At 36.0% G+C, this 24,460-nt stretch overlaps 1 protein-coding gene across 2 annotated transcripts; it reads left to right on the plus strand.

Annotated features, from left to right (window-relative positions):
• The first annotated feature begins 816 nt into the window (after positions 1 to 816).
• On the plus strand, positions 817 to 22,831 carry LOC149936510 (solute carrier family 2, facilitated glucose transporter member 10-like). Of its 2 annotated transcripts, XM_090154087.1 has the most exons (12): positions 817 to 1,115; positions 1,185 to 1,492; positions 1,553 to 1,656; positions 3,135 to 3,243; positions 3,308 to 3,394; positions 4,558 to 4,644; positions 4,706 to 5,008; positions 8,958 to 9,201; positions 12,282 to 12,404; positions 17,134 to 17,266; positions 22,412 to 22,582; positions 22,651 to 22,831. In XM_090154087.1, the coding sequence occupies exons 1-11, from the start codon at positions 1,010 to 1,012 to the stop codon at positions 22,533 to 22,535; spliced, it is 1,728 nt and encodes a 575-aa protein (XP_090010213.1). In that variant the 5' UTR covers positions 817 to 1,009; the 3' UTR covers positions 22,536 to 22,582; positions 22,651 to 22,831. The 2 variants fall into 2 exon arrangements, with proteins under 2 accessions (XP_090010213.1, XP_090010212.1); XM_090154086.1 differs by having other exon boundaries at positions 22,412 to 22,831.
• The last annotated feature ends 1,629 nt before the right edge of the window (positions 22,832 to 24,460 follow it).

The following is a 24,460-nucleotide window of genomic DNA, read 5'->3' on the forward strand; positions in this document are numbered from 1 at the left end:
GGGGGCCTCTGAGTTATCAGCTACGCCACTGAACGGAGTGACGTCATCACAAGAAGAAAATATCCCCCTAGCGAGGCGCTGTCTAAGGCTACGTGTGATGCGTTAGCAAGCGGACACAATACGGCGCCGAATCCCGTAATGCAGTCTGTCTTGTGAATAGCTCTCAGTAAAACTTTTGCATGTGAAGAATAGGAAGTGTCACACTTATGTAAGAATATTATACACTTATGCTATCACGTATCAAAATTTGAAACAAATTCACCGAAAGCCATTATCAATGTTAAATGTGCGGGGTCCTTTATAATTTTTATGATAATACCACATGGTGACATAATTTTCCAAAGGCTACAGAGCTGTAAAGGCTACAACCCGAGAAAATGTGCAATATTATTTAGCTATCGAAATGCAATTATTTATATAATTTAGTTTTATAAATCCTAATTTTTATTAAAAAACATTTAAAATAATGCCGATATAGTTTCAAAAAAATTTCTAATCTATTTTAAAAATTAAATTATTTTTTATCAAATTTAATTTTTGAGATACCTGTGGATCTATTACGGAATTAAGGTAGGATTGTGACGTCACCGATTTAATTTTCAACGTAGAGAACGTCACAGCCTGACGTCACAGCCTGACGTCACAGCTACGCAAAATGTTTCAATTAAAAATACCGGTAGGTGTTCGTATTTTATCGGTCATATTTAGTATTTAGAAGTAAAGCACATGTGCCGAAAAAAATATTTAGCTCACTGGTCGAAAATTATCTCGTCTACGAGAAAACAAAATAAACGTGTACACGAATTGCCGGTAACCTTCGGTACCATCGTCCTAGTTCGAATAATTATGACAGAATATAGGCGCTGAAATTTGTCGCCGTAGACGCCTATGTTTCGCGGTAAATGTATTAACGACACGGAGCGTTCGTCAAGTCAGTACTTTTACGAACGCAGAACTTCAGAAGCATTTATCAACAAAGTGAGAAGAGTCTAGTATAGCCAAAGTTCCGATGGAAGCTAATCGAAATGAACCCAAAAAGGAGAAAATGAACGCTTTGGTGATCACCGCTTCGATTATTTCGTCTTTGGGTGGGATTCTATTTGGTTACGATATAGGTAAGTACCTTTTTTCACTCTTCGCGTTTTTCGATCGGCGAGGAGCTAGAAAAAATATCACTTTCCTAGGTATCATATCGTCGGCTATGATTCAGATTAGCGACGAGTTCGGGTTGGACAACACTATGACCGAAGTGGTGACCTCTAGCGTCCTTCTCGGGGCGTTCTTGTCCTCGTTGGTGGCCGGATCCGTCGTGGATTACTTCGGCAGGCGGCTGTCCATTCTCTTGACCAGTTTGTTGTTCTTGGCCGGCACTGCCATTCTGGTTTTCGGCGGAATTTTAGCCACGATCTTAATCGGCCGTTTGATCGTCGGATTCGGAGTCGCTTTGTCAACCGCGGCGGAGTGCACTTACATTTCCGAAATTTCTCCACCGGTATTTTTGTCATTGAAATTGTCAAACTGATTTTACTAGCGGGGATATTGTCACTTTCAGCGGTGGCGTGGATTGTTAGTGTCCTTGAACGAATTTGGGATCACTATTGGTTTCCTTTTGGCCTACGTTTTTGGATATGTTTTCATACAATTCCATTCCGGATGGTAATTATATCTAGAATTTTTTACTCGTAAAAAACGCGGTACTAACAAGGAGACGACCCGAGGTGTAACTCACCGATTTAGTTCAAACTCGGGGGATTGGTAGATTTTATTCAATGGGCAACGGTTTTACTATGGCCACGAAAAATGTTTTTGACAACATATAATGGAAATTTTCCCATTGAAAATAACATGGGATTTGGACCGATTCCAAGGGTCCCCCCTGTGAAAGATTTTAAAAAATTGAAAAGTTTTAAAATACCAAAATTATAAAAAAAAATTTCAAAAATTGACGAAAAAAATCAAAATTGATCACATTTTGATCAATTTGAACCAAATGGGTGAAAATGAACCGATATGGCTTAAATAGGAAAAATTTCAATTTTATGTTGTCAAAAACATTTTTCGTTGCCATGGCAAAACCGTTACCCATTGAATAAATTCCCTTTAGGATTTTTCAAGTTACATGAAGGTCTACCAATCCTCCGAGTTTGAACGAAATCGGTGTGTAACACCTCGGGTCGTCTCCTTTAAGTCAGCGCACGAAAACATGAACGGGGAAACTTGTAGGATTGTAGACGTAACTTTGCGCGTACAGCCTGCACCTTCTTAAAGTTCTTCCTACACGTTTTAGTTATTTTCTGGCGCTGGCTTAACCTGTGTATTATAAAATATAATTAATTGGTGAGGTCAAGATCGTATTAACTTACTGAGAACGTACGAGTCGATTAGATAAGCCCGAATGAAACCGTAACGCCATCTATCTGGGAGTTGTTTTAGATATTTTTCTGGACACCATAATAGTTCTTTCTATAATTTGTTTACGCTTATCCAACTTGTTAAAAGTAAAAGTAGAAGTATAGAATGTTGCTCTTACGTCACAAGACTGAGCTTTGGTAAAATTATCTTAGCACGCATGAGCTTTAGCAGAAGTAAATGAACCGAAGTTATTAGACTGATATACTCCCCATGTTGGAGGCGTTTTCCTTATGAAGTTACATTTTTACCTCGAATTTGAAATTTTGCGAGCTCCTACGCTGAAAAAAAAACCGATTTTGTTTTTATGAAACAATTTTTTATACATAGAAATAGCTATACCCACAATTGCCAAGCGCAATTTATCGCCTCAAAAGACGGGGATGGAAATTAGCTTTTATTTGACTCGATTTTCATAAGGAAAACACCCTCCGATTCTGAGCGCTATTTCGATAACTTCGGTTCATTTACTTCTGGCGTTAGGAAGCTCCTCGCGATTCGAGCGCGCGCTCGTAGTGTTGGAAAAGGTAAATACAGTGACGTAAGAGCTACATTAAAACAAGAAGGCCATGTTACTTTATAGAAAGAACTATTGGTAATAATTAAACTTATGATTTAAGTGGAATATCCCGTAGCTAATTATACGAGTTTTCTCAAAGATAAAAGAAAGCGTAAATGCTCACGGTTTAGGTAAACTAAATCTGTTCTTGGTTGGTGTGTTGCAGGCGTTTTATGTTTGCGATAGCTGCCATCCCCGCAGTGGCCCAACTAATCGGGGTGGCCTTCCTGCCAGCCAGTCCTCATTTCTTGATACTCAAGGGGAAAACCGAACAAGTAAACGTACTTTTAGTTTCAGCGCTTTGTCCTTTCTTAGAGGAATAACGAGCTTCTCGAACAGGCGGCTCGCGTCATCAGCCGTCTCTCGAAGGGAACCGATGCCCAAGCGGTTATCCAGCAAATCAGCACCGCCCTTGAGCAGTCGAAGGTGATTGGTCGGCTAAAAACATCATAAGTTTATCACTGTGTCACATAAGTATGCCCGTTTTTTTACCCAGCATTTTTGATGGACTTCAGACCAAGTCATTAGGCCTAAAACGCGATCTTTGTCTCCTGTCACGGTGAGCGCTTTTCGTCGCTGTTAAAACAAAACCACGTAACTGGAGATACGTGGTTTTGTAAAAATTGACATATTTAGATTCTACACCCAAATTTACGGATATAACATTAAAAACATCAATAGGTTGCAATTGGATTTATTTTTTAAATCGAGAAAACATTTAAACGTATCTTTGATATTCACAACGCATTTCGCGCAAAAACGCGTATCTTGCTTATTTTCAGCTCCTATCTCACTTCATGACGCAAAACCACGTATCTCTATAAATTCCCTTTAGCAAAATATTTTCGAGGGGCTGATCACTCCCCGTAATCGGTGTACAGGCCTGTAGCTTTGACTGCACTAAAATGATTACGTAAGTGAGTACAGATTTAGCACTACCAAAGGCTGTACCCATTTTCATAATTATGTAATCGGTGTACAGATTTTCAGAGAGTGGTTAGCCCCTCGAATATTTTTAAATTAAAATCCTCATAAAGAGTCAATATTGAAACGAAATTATTTAACTATAAAATTAACTCACATGTAAAAACCTAACGCGCGATTTCACAAGTCCCTGCAAAATTAAAAAATAAATTTTTCTCAAAAAGGCCACCGAAAAGATACGTGGTTTTGTTTTAACGGCGACGTTTTAGCTAGGAGCAACAAACACAACACCCCACGCAAGGAGAACGCAACCCATCAAAAGTCGTGCATTTTCTTGCGCATAGTTTTCATTGGTTAGACGCTTTAGCGCCTGCTGCCGTCGGAAGGGGGAAATTCGAAAATGGTCTTCCCCCCGCCCGTAAAACGTTCAGCGTAAAGGTTCGTCCAATGTAATTTGTACACAACACTGCGTTAGCGTGTTTAAAGGCTAGCTGCGTGCTCTTTGTGTTTGTTGCTACTAGCTTTTAGGCAGCCACAAACAGCCGTATATATGACCCCAATCTCTTGGTAATTATTTCGCCTAGATAGCACGCTTATGTGATTCATAATTATAGACTGACGAAAAACCTCGGACAAGTAAACCTAAATATTCCGTTGTAATTTAGAGTACCAAGTTTAAAGACGTTTTTGGTAGCGCCGATGGCATGAGGTACCGAATGGTCATTGGAACGGCTTTAGTTCTGCTGCAGCAAGTATTCTCGTAACACGATCGTTGGACCTTCCCGGCTCCGTTTTTAATGGATTGTTTGCTAGTTCACAGGAAACTCGAACATTCTGTACTACGCGCCAATGATTTTCCAACAACTAGGTTACTGCTCCAATAAAGCGTCCACTTTGGTCTCGGTCAGTCTCGGGGTGATCAAAGTGGTGACCGCCGCTGTCGCACTCACGCTGGTTGACCGTCTTGGCCGGAAGAAATTTCTGTGCACCGGGTCCGCCTTGATGGGCGTTTCGATTCTCGTCTTGGGCATCGTTAACAGCGTCGTGAAATACGTTCCGCCACCCAAAGACACTTCCTTTGTCACTATTGGCTCGGAGGTCGTCGTCAACAAACCGGTATTTCAAACTCTTTTTATCGCGTTAACAGTCAACGTGTTCCGAGAGCCGAGCATAGTTTAAAGGGGAACGGCCAAGCTTTTCCAAATATGGCTTTATTTCCGTATCAAAAGATTAACAAGACTTTCAATATACTAACACGTACCTTTTTTTGTCTTGAAAAAATAGCTTTTGGCCCAAAAAGTTGAAACGAAAAATAACGCCAGGTGTTTGGGTTTGAATTTTCGCCGCCATCTTAGGGGCTGCCGCCAGCGCCCCTAACCCCGTATGAGCGATTTGCGAACTATCCTAACTTTTAAAATCGCGCAATTTAGGCTTGGGTCTCTTATAACTGGAACGCGCCGCGCGTGCAAAACATATTTTTCGCGTTTTCAGCAGCGCGCGCTTTTACGTTGTTTTTCTGTCTCACCGACTTCTCACCAGGTGTCGCGGCGGACGCGCGCTTTTCGATTTCCCGAAATTTCTTTATTATTAAAAGTTAACCACTCAATATTTTTTGACGCGGTTTTCGCCATAAATTTTAGTTTTTAATGGGCTATAGGGCTATCTAACTGGTTAAAGCTTGACCGTTCCCCTTTAATAATAATAATAATAATTAGGCTCAAGTCATCTAGCGACTTTTAATGCCTTAAACTGGTGGCGGGGTTCAGGGGCGTAGGAACCAGGGGGGGGGGGCAAGGGGGGCAATGCCCCTCCCTAGAATTTTACTGGTAGGGGCAACTAATGTTATTGCCCCCTCCAACATTTTGGTCAGTTGAAATCTTCGCAAGGCTCAAATTATCATTTTAAAAGCATATAAAGCTTGTAGAACCTCAACTGTGTTTAAATTTTAGTCTTTTCCCGCCAATGTATATAGTAGTAAAATCTACAAATGCATTCGGAGAAGCTACACTCCATTAAAAATTCCAAACCATTCTCCAGACCACTTTTCGTTTCTCTTTGCCCCCTCCAACTTCTAGAACGTTCCTACGCCCCTGGCGGGGTTACAATGCGTAGGAGGGTGTTGGCAAGCCCTTCATAGCACGCGAGCCAACAGCTCCCTACTCTATTACCATATGTAACATAATTACTTAAAGTGTGCCTCTGTTTAACATCTCTGTATTAAAAATTTAAATGAGACCTTGATTCATAGCCACCAAAGAAAATAGGGACTAACGTCGCGTAAAACTGGTTTTAACTTCCTTCACTCCCCGCCAGAACTAGTTATGATAACGATAAAACCGTGATCGACTGGGAAGGGACGTCAATTACGTCATATCCTTGCAACACGGTCTCATTGAGAAAAAGTTCTTTCTGGCACACTTATTATGTTACATATGCTATTACCGTTAACCTCCAAACTCACTGATTGTTGAGCACAGATGTCATGATTGTAGGCTGTAGTACAATGGCAACTAGTAGAATGGATTAACTTGTACGTGTACATTCATTTACTATTAGCTGAAGCCAGGGCCGGATTAACCAATAGGCCGAATAGGCCTGGGCCTAGGGCACCAAGCCTACAAGGGGCACCAAGACGGTTCGAAAAAAATAAAAGTACAAAACTTTAATAATTTGCTTTTCACAAAATATTTTCCGGAGTAATTTTAGTAAATGGGTCCACCCGTATGAACCAAAAACGTTTGATTGTCACATTCACTAAATCTGGCAGAAAAAATGAATTTTCCTTCCATTTCTCAATTTTAAATCGAGGAAGCGCCTAGCTCGCTATTGAAAGGGGGGCACCAAAATTAACTTGGGCCTAGGGCCCCATAAAGTATTAATCCGGCCCTGGCTGAAGCCAATAATAAGAGAAGCCTCTCCTCTAATTCGCCCAAGATCGTTAAAAGTCTCGTTTTCGAACTAGAGGTATTCGGAGGGATATAGATTTGTTAAGGCGATATGTGGCCAGAAAATATAGTCCTCTCGATATATTCATACCGAGGGACTTGAGGTGTACAAATCAGCAATGAAATAACTTGAAATCACGTAAATTTAGTAGCTTTAATAACTTTAATCAATTAAATATTGAAATCACATGAAATATGAAATGAGATGTACAAAATTTCTAACATTGGTATGATTGGATAGCCCTTCGAATCATACGCGAGCAGTAGTGGAGTGAACAGTTGAAAAATGCGGACGATTCTTTACATTTTGGAAAACCTCTTAAAATGAGAAGGAATTTTTGGTGTTGGAATTTTAGTCAGCCCTATCTAGCTTTATTGAAATTTATAAACTCGCTCGGTTTGCGCGGATAACGAGTAGTTTTGAAAAAGAAAAGGTTGGGGAAAATGACCAATACGGTTCATCGCTTTCCGAAAATGGAACAAGTCGTCGAAGTGGGCTATTCCACCAGCATTAGTAAAGCCATAAGCCTATCAACTCTAAGTTTGAATCGAAAGGCAGTGTTGGTTCAAGCAAACGACTGGCGAAAGTACAGCGCTAAATCCACCCGGTGGCGGAAAAGAGAAACGTAACGCGTCCCGCAATGCATGATGCCAGCTGCTTTGGTAAGAGAGAGGTGCGTAGAGAGAGACAGGGGGAAGGAAGAAGCTTCAATTTATCTCTACCAGGTGCCGATACTATCGCCTGCTTCCTTCTTTTTCGCCCGTCCAGTGGTTATATAAAGGGCGCTATGCGCGTTTCAAACTTAGAGGTTATAGGCTTATGGTAAAACCCATACCAAGCCTGGAACAGTTAAGCTCAACCGGAATTTCAACTATTTTTTCCAATAAACCTGCTTCTTTAATTTAAACAATGCAAATTTATTTTAGAAGCTGGGTCTCCGAAAACTTCATTAAAGGGAATATAACTTGCAAAGCAATCTTTACGGAAGACCCCTTCAATTTTTCAAATGTCCCTGTACATTTTTAAAGCCAAAGGCAAGAGCGGCCAGAGCTGCAAGCGTTGGTGTTCCACACCAAATACCTGAGGTTATATTCCCTTTAATTTGCAAATTAATTGCATCAACAGCACTTGACAGTATATTATAGTACATTTTAGCTCCTAAGCCTTGGTTGTTTAAACAGGTTTGTTTACGAAAATAATGGCCGTCGGTTTATCAGACGGCATAATCGGCATTTGAGATTCGATGACGTCAAATATTACGTAGGGTACGCTTGACGCAATATCTGTGAATCAAACCGTTAGTGAAGAAATAGAGCTAGTGGCATGCTTATAAGTAATTATGTTACATATGCTTGTACCGTATTAGAGTTGCTAATTTCCCCCGAAAAATTAAATGCAAAAAAATTTCCACAAATCGGAAAAATAAAAAATTGAAACATAAATATTACTTTTTATGGGTTTTATTCTAAACTAGTCTGTGGTTTAGTTTTACCAAGAATGTATTTATTTATACTTAGGGAGAATGTCTATGTCGAGACGGTTCTTAGCCTTTCTCTCAATCCACCCGTTGGTCCCCACAGTACGCTCCTCCGCTTAAAATAAAACGAATAGTCCCGGTATTTCATTGGCTGCTTAAAATTTACGTCACCTAACGCGATGGTAATCAAACGCCGGTGACGTTTTGTCTTTCCTCCCGCGCGAGACGGGGGAAAGGCGTTCAACGTGCCCGGCGATTGTCGCAACATAATCAAGGAGGATAGGAAGGGAGGCGAAGTAGGAGGGATGAACGCGCCAGCATCCTTGTAAGAAGGTTAGCCCGCGCTCGGGTCGGACACTTGCCATTATTTTGTACGGGATTTTGGGATTTCGTAGAGATTTTGGCGATTTTATCATTACTTTTTGAAGTGATTTTGGGATTTCAATGTTAATTTACCATAGCGAGAGTTAAAAGATTTTGGGATTTCAGACAAAGTGTACGGGATTTTGGTAAATGTCCGACCCCTCGGGAGAAAACGCGGCGAAATTTAAATTTAAATGAAACCAATTTTTTTTGTTTTTCTTTTTCGGAAAAATTCTGAAAATTCTCCGGTTAAAAACTCTGTACCGTATATTATTTCAGCATCGTGAAATACCGTTCCATAACGCCAGCAGCTGCAATAACTGTTCCGAAGGTTACGAGCCAGACCTTTTATATCGTGTTTACGACGCTGCGGAGAAACCCGACAATAATTATAACAGCTTGGAAAATGGCACGATGGGTAATGGCACTTGCGGGGGCGAAGAGGAACCGATGGTCGTCAAAGTGGTCAGCGTCGTTGCCCTCATGGCTTACATTTGCGGATATCAGTTCAGCTTCGGAATAGGTAGAGCCAGAAGGACATCGGAAATCGCTCTCGACGGAAGTATCCGTCTAGGATGTAAAAATGAAACACGTACCTTCGCGGGATAGAGGCAGTTTGCAATTAGCACGTCGGATTTCTTACCGGATTTTGGGAATTCTGGCCAAAATTCGGGATTTCTTACCGGATTTTGGGAATTCTGGCCAAAATTCGGGATTTCTTACCGGATTGGGAATTCTGGCCAAAATTCGGGATTTCTTACCGGATTGGGAATTCTGGCCAAAATTCGGGATTTCTTACCGGATTTTGGGAATTCTGGCCAAAATTCGGGATTTCTTACCGGATTTTGGGAATTCTGGCCAAAATTCGGGATTTCTTACCGCGTTTCGGGGAATTCTGGCCAAAATTCGGGATTTCTTACCGCGTTTCGGGGAATTCTGGCCAAAATTCGGGTTTTCTTACCGGGTTTCGGGGAATTCTGGCCAAAATTCGGGATTTCTTACCGGGTTTCGGGGAATTCTGGCCAAAATTCGGGATTTCTTACCGGGTTTCGGGGAATTCTGGCCAAAATTCGGGATTTCTTACCGCGTTTCGGGGAATTCTGGCCAAAATTCGGGATTTCTTACCGCGTTTCGGGGAATTCTGGCCAAAATTCGGGATTTCTTACCGGGTTTGGGGAATTCTGGCCAAAATTCGGGATTTCTTACCGGGTTTCGGGGAATTCTGGCCAAAATTCGGGATTTCTTACCGCGTTTCGGGGAATTCTGGCCAAAATTCGGGATTTCTTACCGCGTTTCGGGGAATTCTGGCCAAAATTCGGGATTTCTTACCGGGTTTCGGGGAATTCTGGCCAAAATTCGGGATTTCTTACCGGGTTTCGGGGAATTCTGGCCAAAATTCGGGATTTCTTACCGGGTTTCGGGGAATTCTGGCCAAAATTCGGGATTTCTTACCGGGTTTCGGGGAATTCTGGCCAAAATTCGGGATTTCTTACCGGGTTTCGGGGAATTCTGGCCAAAATTCGGGATTTCTTACCGGGTTTCGGGGAATTCTGGCCAAAATTCGGGATTTCTTACCGGGTTTCGGGGAATTCTGGCCAAAATTCGGGATTTCTTACCGGGTTTCGGGGAATTCTGGCCAAAATTCGGGATTTCTTACCGCGTTTCGGGGAATTCTGGCCAAAATTCGGGATTTCTTACCGCGTTTCGGGGAATTCTGGCCAAAATTCGGGATTTCTTACCGGGTTTCGGGGAATTCTGGCCAAAATTCGGGATTTCTTACCGGGTTTCGGGGAATTCTGGCCAAAATTCGGGATTTCTTACCGGGTTTCGGGGAATTCTGGCCAAAATTCGGGATTTCTTACCGGGTTTCGGGGAATTCTGGCCAAAATTCGGGATTTCTTACCGGGTTTCGGGGAATTCTGGCCAAAATTCGGGATTTCTTACCGGGTTTCGGGGAATTCTGGCCAAAATTCGGGATTTCTTACCGGGTTTCGGGGAATTCTGGCCAAAATTCGGGATTTCTTACCGCGTTTCGGGGAATTCTGGCCAAAATTCGGGATTTCTTACCGCGTTTCGGGGAATTCTGGCCAAAATTCGGGATTTCTTACCGCGTTTCGGGGAATTCTGGCCAAAATTCGGGATTTCTTACCGGGTTTCGGGGAATTCTGGCCAAAATTCGGGATTTCTTACCGGGTTTCGGGGAATTCTGGCCAAAATTCGGGATTTCTTACCGCGTTTCGGGGAATTCTGGCCAAAATTCGGGATTTCTTACCGCGTTTCGGGGAATTCTGGCCAAAATTCGGGATTTCTTACCGGGTTTCGGGGAATTCTGGCCAAAATTCGGGATTTCTTACCGGGTTTCGGGGAATTCTGGCCGAAATTCGGGATTTCTTACCGCGTTTCGGGGAATTCTGGCCAAAATTCGGGATTTCTTACCGGGTTTCGGGGAATTCTGGCCAAAATTCGGGATTTCTTACCGGGTTTCGGGGAATTCTGGCCAAAATTCGGGATTTCTTACCGGGTTTCGGGGAATTCTGGCCAAAATTCGGGATTTCTTACCGGGTTTCGGGGAATTCTGGCCAAAATTCGGGATTTCTTACCGGGTTTCGGGGAATTCTGGCCAAAATTCTGGATTTCTTACCGGATTTCGGGGATTCTGGCCAAAATTCTGGATTTCTTACCGGATTTCGGGGATTCTGGCCAAAATTCTGGATTTCTTACCGGATTTCGGGGATTCTGGCCAAAATTCTGGATTTCTTACCGGATTTCGGGGATTCTGGCCAAAATTCTGGATTTCTCTGGCTGGATTTCTGGATTGCTTGTCAGATTTCTTTGAGCCTTGTTTCAAATAGAAGTTAACTTACATTTGTGCTCTTTTAACGCGGAACAAGAGCAGTTTCATGAAGAATGCGACAAATTATCCTTGATCTTCATGTGGAAATTAATCGGGGTTTCTTAAATACATTTTCTGCTCAGTCTATTTTCCGAATTGAATGCCCCCCCAGCCGGCCTATGAATTTGGAAAACCACGCTACGTCTTACCACGGCCAACTTTGATCTCTCGCGCTACAGCGGCCATCTCATTCGTTGACGTTTCTGGGTTAACCTATGAGCAAAAGATGTGTATGACGTCAGCGCCCCTAGCGGATTATTATTTTTAGAATAGTTTTTACATTGAAGTCAATATAAAAACCGAGCGTGGCGCTGAACTCCTACACATTAAAGTACAGTTTATAGGGGGAAAATCCTTGCTCGCGGAATTTCGACGAATGTGTTGGCCGCTGTAGCGCGAACAGCGCGTGATCAAAGTTGGCCGTGGTCTGACATTCGACGTATTTTAAGCCACGCCCATTTCTCGAGTCGCTTTCGCAGCGCGGTAACATTCCATATATACGTTCCTGGCACTATTTCGTCAGAAATGTGTTTTGAAAAATCAACGGGAGCCCGCGAAGGAACATGTTTCAAGCGAATTACATAAGAGGTACCGAGAGAATACTTATGTCTTAGGGCAAAATTATATACTTCTGGTAGAACACGCATTAAAGAGGGCAATTCCTCTCTTGATATAAATATGCAATAACCGATCGCCTTGTATCTTCGTAGGCACGTGGTTGGTTCTGAGCGAAATCTTCCCGACAGCGATAAGAGGGCGTTCGGTGTCCATAGCAACCAGCGTTTACTGGGCGTCCAACATAATTATTACCATAACTTTCCTCACGTCCATGGGTACTGAAATTATCTCTCTCAGGGCTCCCAGAGTTACTATAATTTCCTATTTTCTCAAAATTGTTCCTATAAATTCCTATAATTTCAATATGCTCCTATAATTTGCTATTTTCTCAATTGTTCCTATAAATTCCTATAATTTCAATATGCTCCTATAATTTCCTATTTTCTCAAAATTGTTCCTATAAATTCCTATAATTTCAATATGCTCCTATAATTTGCTATTTTCTCAATTGTTCCTATAAATTCCTATAATTTCAATATGCTCCTATAATTTGCTATTTTCTCAAAATTGTTCCTATAAATTCCTATTTTTAGCTAAAATTTTCCTATAAATTCCTATTTTTTGGCTAAAAATGTTCCTATAAATTCCTATTTTTTGGCTAAAAATGTTCCTATAAATTCCTATTTTTTGGCTAAAAATGTTTCTATAAATTCCTATTTTTTGACTAAAAATGTTCCTATAAATTCCTATTTTTTGGCTAAAAATGTTCCTATAAATTCCTATTTTTTGGCTAAAAATGTTCCTATAAATTCCTATTTTTTGGCTAAAAATGTTCCTATAAATTCCTATTTTTTGGCTAAAAATGTTTCTATAAATTCCTATTTTTTGACTAAAAATGTTCCTATAAATTCCTATTTTTTGGCTAAAAATGTTCCTATAAATTCCTATTTTTTGGCTAAAAATGTTCCTATAAATTCCTATTTTTTGGCTAAAAATGTTCCTATAAATTCCTATTTTTTGGCTAAAAATGTTCCTATAAATTCCTATTTTTTGGCTAAAAATGTTCCTATAAATTCCTATTTTTTGGCTAAAAATGTTCCTATAAATTCCTATTTTTTGGCTAAAAATGTTCCTATAAATTCCTATTTTTTGGCTAAAAATGTTCCTATAAATTCCTATTTTTTGGCTAAAAATGTTTCTATAAATTCCTATTTTTTGACTAAAAATGTTCCTATAAATTCCTATTTTTTGACTAAAAATGTTCCTATAAATTCGTATTTTTGGCTAAAAATGTTCCTATAAATTCCTATTTTTAGCTAAAATGTTCCTATAAATTCCTATTTTTTGGCTAAAAATGTTCCTATAAATTCCTATTTTTTGGCTAAAAATGTTCCTATAAATTCCTATTTTTTGGCTAAAAATGTTCCTATAAATTCCTATATTTTCTATGAAATTTACTATAATTCCTATGAAATTTCCTATAATTCCTATATTATTTTCTATGAAATTTCCTATAATTCCTATAATATTTTTAAAAAATCGCTGGGAGCCCTGCTCTCTTCTAATTGACGGTTTTTGCACTCGATAGATACCTCTAGCGACTGTACCTCTCCTGCTCCAGATGGACAGTATTTTTAGGCCGAACCTTTTCCTACCTGAAATTATAAATACTCAATCTAGAAAACAATTACATAAATAAAACCCGGTTCGATTAAACAATTGTTTTTTAAATGACTAATTAACACATTTTCCTTCTCGAACACCACGATGACCACGATGACCCTGAGTCAAGAGGAAGTGGATTTCAAGCTTTATCTTCGTAGCCATGGTGTGAGCTTTGTTAGGTTCGCTCGAAACACAAACTTAAATGTTTTTTAACTTTGAGGTAATGGAAAGATTAAGCAGAACGCTCTAGAAGTTTGAACGACAAAGTCGAGAGTTACATGATCATTCTCTACGCTAGGAATATAATACTGCGTACCTGGAACAGAAATTTGTATTCCCCCATCACTAACTCGCTGTTTTAGCTTCGGCAACGCGAGAGCTATACAATTTCGGACATACGAGCGTAGCGCCTTCGTGAAAATAGGCGGAATTTTCTGTCACTTTAAATTTAGCCTACTTTTCATTCTATTCACAACGATTTTTTGTACAAGCTGAAACACGAATATTCTACCTGGATTCTACGAAACTAGTTTCGGATATGTTTATTTAATTTGAAGACAAAATAAATAAATCTTTAACACGATTTTAAGACCTGCACGCATTTCTAACCAAGTCCCAACGAACACGCGGACGAAATTTTGACTATGGTGTCCGCTAGGTGTCTCTAGTATCTTATGTCCGAATTCCCCACATTGCCAGGACTAGGAATCCCATATTTCCCCTCCAGTATTTCCATCCTCCTAGCTCTACGGTTTTCTTTTCGCGATTATACCTCTGAGTCGAAGCCTTTCATAACTTGAAGACGATTTTATGCTAATGTATAAAATCTATAGATCGATTTGCAATATTTTTGGGGCAAAGACGACTTTAAAGGGGTAGTATTCATCCGAGGTAACGTGATGATGGCGTTATTTGTTAGTAGATGGCACTCTGATAGCAGCATGTCGTCATAATTTTGATTTTCAACGATTGGTTGAAAGTTTTCAGTTTTTAGTGGAGAATGGTTTTGTCGAGATTTAAAATACAAAATTCTCTTCCCTGATTGGATAGTTTAAAATCGTATTATAGTGTCATCTATGGCGGAGAGTGCTAACTTCTGTTAAAGTTAATTGTTAATTTAAATTACAAAAAATATATATTTTTAATAAGAATTTAAAGTACTATAATTTAGTAATTAGTTAATAACTTTTTAAAAAAGTTTATTTTTCATAAACTTTATAGTGTCGCCATCTACCTCAAACATTATTAAATAGGAAGGTACCTCGGGTGGATTTCGCCCCTTTTTGCATATTTACCTGTAGGCAATATGTGAATGCGTCAATAGCATTTAAATCAAAATGCTGAATATCACAATTTGCCTGCTTAACAAATCGAGATATATTTATGGCAAGTGCGTTTTAGAAATTTTAATTTCGTAAATACTGGTTTAAATTGAAATGCTCCTAATCCTTGTATATTATACACTCTTTTTCGCGGTCTTTTGGACCCCTCTAGTCGGCCATTACCTGGAAACACCGGTGGGGGGGGGGGGGGGGTCTAGGCTCGGGTCTTTGGTCCCAGGATATGGAGAATGGGGGTTAAGAGGGGTAAACTCAACATGGACGCGCCCAGCAAAATTCCAAAAAAAAAGAGTCTATAGGCGAAATCGGAGACGCATTTTAAGTAAAGCAGGGTACACGAAAACCGATGGTTGTCTTTAGACAATGCTCACCGCCATACCTAAGGCGCTTTTTAGTATTGGTTAAACACGTTTTTATTTTCGTCATGTACCCGAGTTTCGCAAATGTTTCTAAAATGTGTTAAAATTATATTGTATACCATAGAAATAGAAATGAGACTAGAAGCACGATTAGATTGTGGTGAGATGTACGATTAGATTGTGGTGAGATGTACGAGTTAGAAGGCGGCCATGAGAGTTTAATCGCCAGTATTCTTTGTGGGAGCACGTCATCTATTTAAAAATAATTCAAGTTTAAATATGTTTTAATAGATGGCGCACCCCTACGTGAATTAGTAGCGATTCCACTCATATGGCAGCCTTCTAGCTTGCCCGTTTTCCTTGAGATTACCGGATAGCGCAGTGGTTCTAGTCTCATTCCTATTTCTATGGTAGATACTCCCGATGTTGTTCAAACTTCTCAGCGGCGTAGCAGCCATGGGACAAGGGGACAATGTCCCCTCCTAAAGTTTCTACTAGGGGACAACACCTTTGTTTGCCCCCCCCCCCCTGAATATTATGAATTTGTTTTTACAACTATTTTTAAAAAGGTAAATTTGTCGTTTAGAACTTTTAACAACAAATAAGAGCGAATTCAAATTCAACTGGGTTCATTTGTCATTTATAAGGACTCATTCAGAGCGTAGGTAGAAGTTTCGCCCGTAGTCGCCGAGTGTCAAAATAACTATTTGAAAGCAGACCAAGAATTATAATTCTTGGTCTGCTTTCGATTTTTGGTCAAATTGAAGTAAAATTTGAGTCAATTTCCAAATATTTGTCCACATTTATAATTTCATATATTGTGAGGATCTCTTCGCTCGCAATGTGTCGCCCAAACTCAAAAACGTTTCTACGCCCCTGATTTAACTTCTAGAGCGTCCTGCTTAACCTCTCTACTAGGTAACCAAACTTCCTATAATTACAATTGATTTTGTAAATCAATTAAATCTACAAAGTTAAAAAAGGATTTCGAACAAAATGACGTCAACTATCGCGTTACACGGATTCAAATTTATTTTATTTTATTATAATTATATTTATCTCTAATTTGAACCGAAACTATCCTATATTTTCCTTCCTAAAAATCTCTCCTATAATATTGGTCGATTTTGAAAGATTAATATAAGTCGACGACTTTTCCGTCGTGTTTCGCTTGAAGGAAACATTCGTTTGGAGGTCCTTGTCGAATGCAGAAACTACTTGTCTCTGAGACTCTCATTAAAGGGAATATTAGACTTGTTTTAACGTAACTAGGACCAGTGGCAGCTAGGACCAACCAACACAGCACCCAGCGCAAGGAGAACGCAACCCGTCAAAAATCGTGGATTTTCTCGCGTACTTTTTTCATTGGTTAGACGCATTATCGTCAAAAGGGGAAAATTCGGAAATTGTCTTCCCCCGCCCGTAAAACGTTCAGCGTAAAGGCTCGTCCAATGGTTAGCGTGTTTAAAGGCTAGCTGCTTTCTCCTTGTGTCTGTTGCTCCTAGCTTTTAGGCAGCCTGAAATTAGTCGATTCATCATAAATATGGAACTTGGATATTTCCTTTACAACAGAGTTGCATCAGAGTTCGAGACCAAGCTTTTCACCACACAATTAAATGTTATTATATTGTTTCATCCAGAAAAAATGGGTATATCAGTTCTGTTCATAATCTACGCTTGCATTTGTCTGTTCGCCACTGTTTTCATATTCCTGTTCATTCCGGAGACCAAACAGAAGAGTTTGGAGGAGATTTCCAGAGTTATGAACGCTGGGTTCGTTTTCTAAAATATAAATACCGCCAGAAGTAAGCGATATATCTCTTTCGACATTAGTTTCATTTAAACCATAAAAATGAAACTATAGTACCTTCGCCGGTTTGAAACTGTTTTCAACAAGCATATTTTCCATGTCAAATGAAGGAGGCATTTAGGGGCTAGCACGAGGGGCAGGTCACTTCCATTTTGGGTGCGTCTTAATCATAGTAAAATTATTAAATCGGGGTAATCAAGATTAAAAAATCTAATCACGATTTAAACGAGATTTAATCATTCAAATCATGATTTAATCTTTTTAATCAGGATTTAATCATTTAAACGAGATTTAATCATTCTAATCATGATCTAATCTTTTAATTAGATTTAATCATTTTAATTACGATTTAATCATTTTAATTACGATTTAATCATTTTAATTACGATTTAATCATTTTAATTACGATTTAATCATTTTAATTACGATTTAATCATTTTAATTACGATTTAATCATTTTAATTACGATTTAATCATTTTAATTACGATTTAATCATTTTAATTACGATTTAATCATTTTAATTACGATTTAATCTTTAATTACGATTTAATCTTTAATTACGATTTAATCTTTAATTACGATTTAATCATTTTAATTACGATTTAATCATTTTAATTATGATTTAATCATTTTAATTACGATATAATCAATATAATCGGTCGAATAGATAATTTATCATTAAAATCAAAACTAAAGTACGATTTAATCATACTAACAACGATAATTTTTTTAATCAGGATTTAAACATTTTAAACAGATTTAAACATTTTAAACAGATTTAAACATTTTAAACAGATTTAAACATTTTAAACAGATTTAAACATTTTAAACAGATTTAAACATTTTAAACAGATTTAAACATTTTAAACAGATTTAAACATTTTAAACAGATTTAAACATTTTAAACAGATTTAAACATTTTAAACAGATTTAAACATTTTAAACAGATTTAAACATTTTAAACAGATTTAAACATTTTAAACAGATTTAAACATTTTAAACAGATTTAAACATTTTAAACAGATTTAAACATTTTAAACAGATTTAAACATTTTAAACAGATTTAAACATTTTAAACAGATTTAAACATTTTAAACAGATTTAAACATTTTAAACAGATTTAAACATTTTAAACAGATTTAAACATTTTAAACAGATTTAAACATTTTAAACAGATTTAAACATTTTAAACAGATTTAAACATTTTAAACAGATTTAAACATTTTAAACAGATTTAAACATTTTAAACAGATTTAAACATTTTAAACAGATTTAAACATTTTAAACAGATTTAAACATTTTAAACAGATTTAAACATTTTAAACAGATTTAAACATTTTAAACAGATTTAAACATTTTAAACAGATTTAAACATTTTAAACAGATTTAAACATTTTAAACAGATTTAAACATTTTAAACAGATTTAAACATTTTAAACAGATTTAAACATTTTAAACAGATTTAAACATTTTAAACAGATTTAAACATTTTAAACAGATTTAAACATTTTAAACAGATTTAAACATTTTAAACAGATTTAAACATTTTAAACAGATTTAAACAGATTTAAACAGATTTAAACAGATTTTAACAGATTTAAACAGATTTAAACAGATTTAAACAGATTTAAACAGATTTAAACAGATTTAAACAATTTTAAACAGATTTAAACAGATTTAAACAGATTTAAACAGATTTAAACAGATTTAAACAGATTTAAACAGATTTAAACAGATTTAAACAGATTTAAACAGATTTAAACAGATTTAAACAGATTTAAACAGATTTAAACAGATTTAAACAGATTTAAACAGATTTAAACAGATTTAAACAGATTTAAACAGATTTAAACAGATTTAAACAGATTTAAACAGATTTAAACAGATTTAAACAGATTTAAACAGATTTAAACAGATTTAAACAGATTTAAACAGATTTAAACAGATTTAAACAGATTTAAACAGATTTAAACAGATTTAAACAGATTTAAACAGATTTAAACAGATTTAAACAGATTTAAACATTTTAAACAGATTTAAACAGATTTAAACAGATTTAAACATTTTAAACAGATTTAAACATTTTAAACAGATTTAAACATTTTAAACAGATTTAAACATTTTAAACAGATTTAAACATTTTAAACAGATTTAAACATTTTAAACAGATTTAAACATTTTAAACAGATTTAAACATTTTAAACAGATTTAAACATTTTAAACAGATTTAAACATTTTAAACAGATTTAAACATTTTAAACAGATTTAAACATTTTAAACAGATTTAAACATTTTAAACAGATTTAAACATTTTAAACAGATTTAAACATTTTAAACAGATTTAAACATTTTAAACAGATTTAAACATTTTAAACAGATTTAAACATTTTAAACAGATTTAAACATTTTAAACAGATTTAAACAGATTTAAACAGATTTAAACAGATTTAAACAGATTTAAACAGATTTAAACAGATTTAAACATTTTAAACAGATTTAAACATTTTAAACAGATTGAAACATTTTAAACAGATTTAAACATTTTAAACAGATTTAAACATTTTAAACAGATTTAAACATTTTAAACAGATTTAAACATTTTAAACAGATTTAAACATTTTAAACAGATTTAAACATTTTAAACAGATTTAAACATTTTAAACAGATTTTAACAGATTTAAACAGATTTAAACAGATTTAAACAGATTTAAACAATTTTAAACAGATTTAAACAGATTTAAACAGATTTAAACAGATTTAAACAGATTTAAACAGATTTAAACAGATTTAAACAGATTTAAACAGATTTAAACAGATTTAAACAGATTTAAACAGATTTAAACAGATTTAAACAGATTTAAACAGATTTAAACAGATTTAAACAGATTTAAACAGATTTAAACAGATTTAAACAGATTTAAACAGATTTAAACAGATTTAAACAGATTTAAACAGATTTAAACAGATTTAAACAGATTTAAACAGATTTAAACAGATTTAAACAGATTTAAACAGATTTAAACAGATTTAAACAGATTTAAACAGATTTAAACAGATTTAAACAGATTTAAACAGATTTAAACAGATTTAAACAGATTTAAACAGATTTAAACAGATTTAAACAGATTTAAACAGATTTAAACAGATTTAAACAGATTTAAACAGATTTAAACAGATTTAAACAGATTTAAACAGATTTAAACAGATTTAAACAGATTTAAACAGATTTAAACAGATTTAAACAGATTTAAACAGATTTAAACAGATTTAAACAGATTTAAACAGATTTAAACAGATTTAAACAGATTTAAACAGATTTAAACAGATTTAAACAGATTTAAACAGATTTAAACAGATTTAAACAGATTTAAACAGATTTAAACAGATTTAAACAGATTTAAACAGATTTAAACAGATTTAAACAGATTTAAACAGATTTAAACAGATTTAAACAGATTTAAACATTTTAAACAGATTTAAACAGATTTAAACAGATTTAAACAGATTTAAACAGATTTAAACAGATTTAAACAGATTTAAACAGATTTAAACAGATTTAAACATTTTAAACAGATTTAAACATTTTAAACAGATTTAAACATTTTAAACAGATTTAAACATTTTAAACAGATTTAAACATTTTAAACAGATTTAAACATTTTAAACAGATTTAAACATTTTAAACAGATTTAAACATTTTAAACAGATTTAAACATTTTAAACAGATTTAAACATTTTAAACAGATTTAAACATTTTAAACAGATTTAAACATTTTAAACAGATTTAAACATTTTAAACAGATTTAAACATTTTAAACAGATTTAAACATTTTAAACAGATTTAAACATTTTAAACAGATTTAAACATTTTAAACAGATTTAAACATTTTAAACAGATTTAAACATTTTAAACAGATTTAAACATTTTAATCACGATTAAACGTGATTTAATCAACTTAAACGTGATTTAATCAACTTAAACGTGATTTAATCAACTTAAACGTGATTTAATCAACTTAAACGTGATTTAATCAACTTAAACGTGATTTAATCAACTTAAACGTGATTTAATCAACTTAAACGTGATTAAATTGAATTTAATCAAAATAATCACGATTAAACGTGATTTAATCAAAATAATCGTGATTAAATTGAATTTAATCAAAATAATCGTGATTAAATTGAATTTAATCAAAATAATCGTGATTAAATTGAATTTAATCAAAATAATCGTGATTAAATTGAATTTAATCAAAATAATCGTGATTAAATTGAATTTAATCAAAATAATCGTGATTAAATTGAATTTAATCAAAATAATCACGATTAAATTGAATTTAATCAAAATAATCACGATTAAATTGAATTTAATCAAAATAATCACGATTAAATTGAATTTAATCAAAATAATCACGATTAAATTGAATTTAATCAAAATAATCACGATTAAATTGAACTTAATCAAAATAATCACGATTAAATTGAACTTAATCAAAATAATCACGATTAAATTGAATTTAATCAAAATAATCACGATTAAATTGAATTTAATCAAAATAATCACGATTAAATTGAATTTAATCAAAATAATCACGATTAAATTGAATTTAATCAAAATAATCACGATTAAATTGAATTTAATCAAAATAATCACGATTAAATTGAATTTAATCAAAATAATCACGATTAAATCGAATTTAATCAAAATAATCACGATTAAATCGAATTTAATCTTTTGAGGGGTGCGTCGTTAATCAAGGAAGTGACCTGCCCCTCGGGCTAGCCACTACCTAAATCGGTGACTCAATCACTTTATTACAGTCAAAACTACAGGCATTACAGCTCAAAAATTATGGCGTGGATATTTCTTTCGATGAAGTCCTCTCGGACTATCCTGATCCCATGACTATGTTGCCAGAAATATGACAACAGCTTTGAATGAACAGTTGTATGTTCCGTAAGCGCAGAAAGGATTATTTCCTTCTTCGCCTACCGAAGGGATTCACGAGTTAATAACATTACCAATGCGGGGAACGCGTTTACTTCTGTCTAAGAGATATATTATTTACTTCCGGTACCACTATTTACCGATGTCGTATGGTTACAGACCTCAAATAATGTGGAAACGGAGGTGCAAGAAGTACGTCGTATTCGGGAAATCTGAGATGTTCACTCCGAGAGGGCCGTCAAACCAGCCAGCCATTGATCAAAACGGGGACGCCAACTTGTGAACTCGACATCCGCTCAAGCCACGCAACATTAATCTGGTTTTCATAAGGTAAAAAACGCAGCAACGGCAAGCATCGTTGCAAAAAAAAATGAGATCTAAAGTCTGGTTTTGACTAGGCCCAAAACGCAGCACCGCCATGAAATTGTATTAGGCCTAACGAGAACTTTTCGCGTCGTCTTTTTTATTTAAGCCTTAAAGGAATGGCTTTTGCTTCGGCGCTCGCCGTTGCGGGTTTTTTCCTTAAGTGAAAACCATCCGTTATGCAGTACAAATGTATTTCCTAGGAAAATAATTAAATCTTGTTAAACTTTTAATTGTGTTATAGCAATTCACTACAATAGCAATGAGAAGTACATTGAATGATTAGAGCATACATAATAATAATCAGCTAGGCTAATACCCAAGGCACCACCTTAGGCCTAAGTCATCACGCGACTTTTGAAGCCCTTAATTCAGGTCGAGGTTAACGGTAATAGTTAGTGTAGGGAGCTGTTGGCTCGATCTCGTGGCATGCAGGGCTTGCCACCACCCTCCTACGCATTGTAACCCGGCCACCTGAATTAATGGCTTCGAAAGTCGCTTGATGACTTAGGCCTAAGGTGGTGCCTTGGGTATTAGCCTAGCTGATTATTTCAATGCGTAGGAGGGTGGTGGCAAGCCCTGCATGCCACGAGATCGAGCCAACAGCTCCCTACACTAACTATTACCGTTAACCTAGACAAGTTTTTATGGAAGGGGAAACCGAAGAACTCGAGGGAAAACCCCTTAAACCAGTGGGGAGAGAACTTGCAAACTCAACGCGGAAGGAGTTGTTCCGAGTTTTCACCCAGTGCCACATTCTTAACGCTGTTTCTTAAACGCCTAGGTTTTCTTCCACCTGTCACCCTTTAAATTTACTTTCCTTCCAAACAAATACCCGGGTGGTAGGCCGTCGTGCTCTGCTGTTGGCCTACCACCAGGGTATTTGTTTGCAAGGAAAGTAAATTTAAAGGGTGGTAGGCGGAAGAAAACCTAGGCCTTTAAACACTATCCCGACCTCCTTCAATAAAAGTTTGCACGCAAACGGAACTAAGCAGTTACCATGTCCCAGCGTAACCCAAATCGTGAATTTCAACATTTGAACTGAGATATCAGAATTTTTAATAAGATCAAAGTGTAGTATTTGGCTTAATGTAAAGATAATTGCGGTATTGGAGACGAAAGATTTGAAACAAAGACTATACAAATTCTTACATAGACTGGCCTTCGCTACGAAGACTTAGTTGACCGGTTTTTTCGAGGATCAGCGCCATCGAGTGGTGGTGGAAGTAACTTTTATGAAAAAAAATTGTCGAGTGATCTGGTCACCGCTTTCTTAATGTATGCTCAGTTATATTAATTTCATTTGGCGCTTTTTTAATGGATCGGAAAGGTTTAGAAACCAGTTATACTGTAGTAGCTCATTTTGCGTATGACCTGCCATAATTGAAAATGTCCATTTCCAACCGTATCAATTAAAATTTTCCACCCGTTTTTGGTTCTCTAAACAAGCCTTAGATGGCAGAGCAGCGCATTTATTTTAGTTCCTTCCCCGAATATTACGTGGCGCCAGAAGTAAATGAACCGAAGTTATCAAACCGTGCATGAAAAATGGAATGCATTTTCCTTATGGATTTCTCTTAATCGTTAAGCTTATGTCCAGTGCTATCGTGTCACACATAAAAACTACTATGGAATTATGGGTAAATTTAAAATAATATCGCACTTTAAAACCGCTTAAAACTGCGAAAGAGCGCGCGCATTTTCAAATAATCATTTTATTTCGTAGTAAAATCACTTATTTGTCATAAATAATAATACATTATCTGACTCCGCTAGTTTTAATAATATAATACGTAAGAAATTGTGGATGGCCTAACCAAATACGATTTACTACATTTTGGTCAA

Source organism: Leiobunum rupestre, chromosome 7, assembly GCF_980474605.1.
Source record: "Leiobunum rupestre chromosome 7, qqLeiRupe1.1.hap1, whole genome shotgun sequence".
In the NCBI taxonomy this organism is placed as follows: domain Eukaryota; kingdom Metazoa; phylum Arthropoda; class Arachnida; order Opiliones; family Sclerosomatidae; genus Leiobunum; species Leiobunum rupestre.

Coding starts and splice junctions, on each gene's coding strand:
- LOC149936510 (XM_090154086.1), top strand. CDS start 1,010: ATGGAAGCTAATCGAAATGAACCCAAAAAGGAGAAAATGAACGCTTTG. Junction 1,116..1,184: donor TCTATTTGGTTACGATATAG/GTAAGTACCTTT, acceptor TCACTTTCCTAG/GTATCATATCGTCGGCTATG. Junction 4,645..4,705: donor CTTTAGTTCTGCTGCAGCAA/GTATTCTCGTAA, acceptor ATTGTTTGCTAG/TTCACAGGAAACTCGAACAT.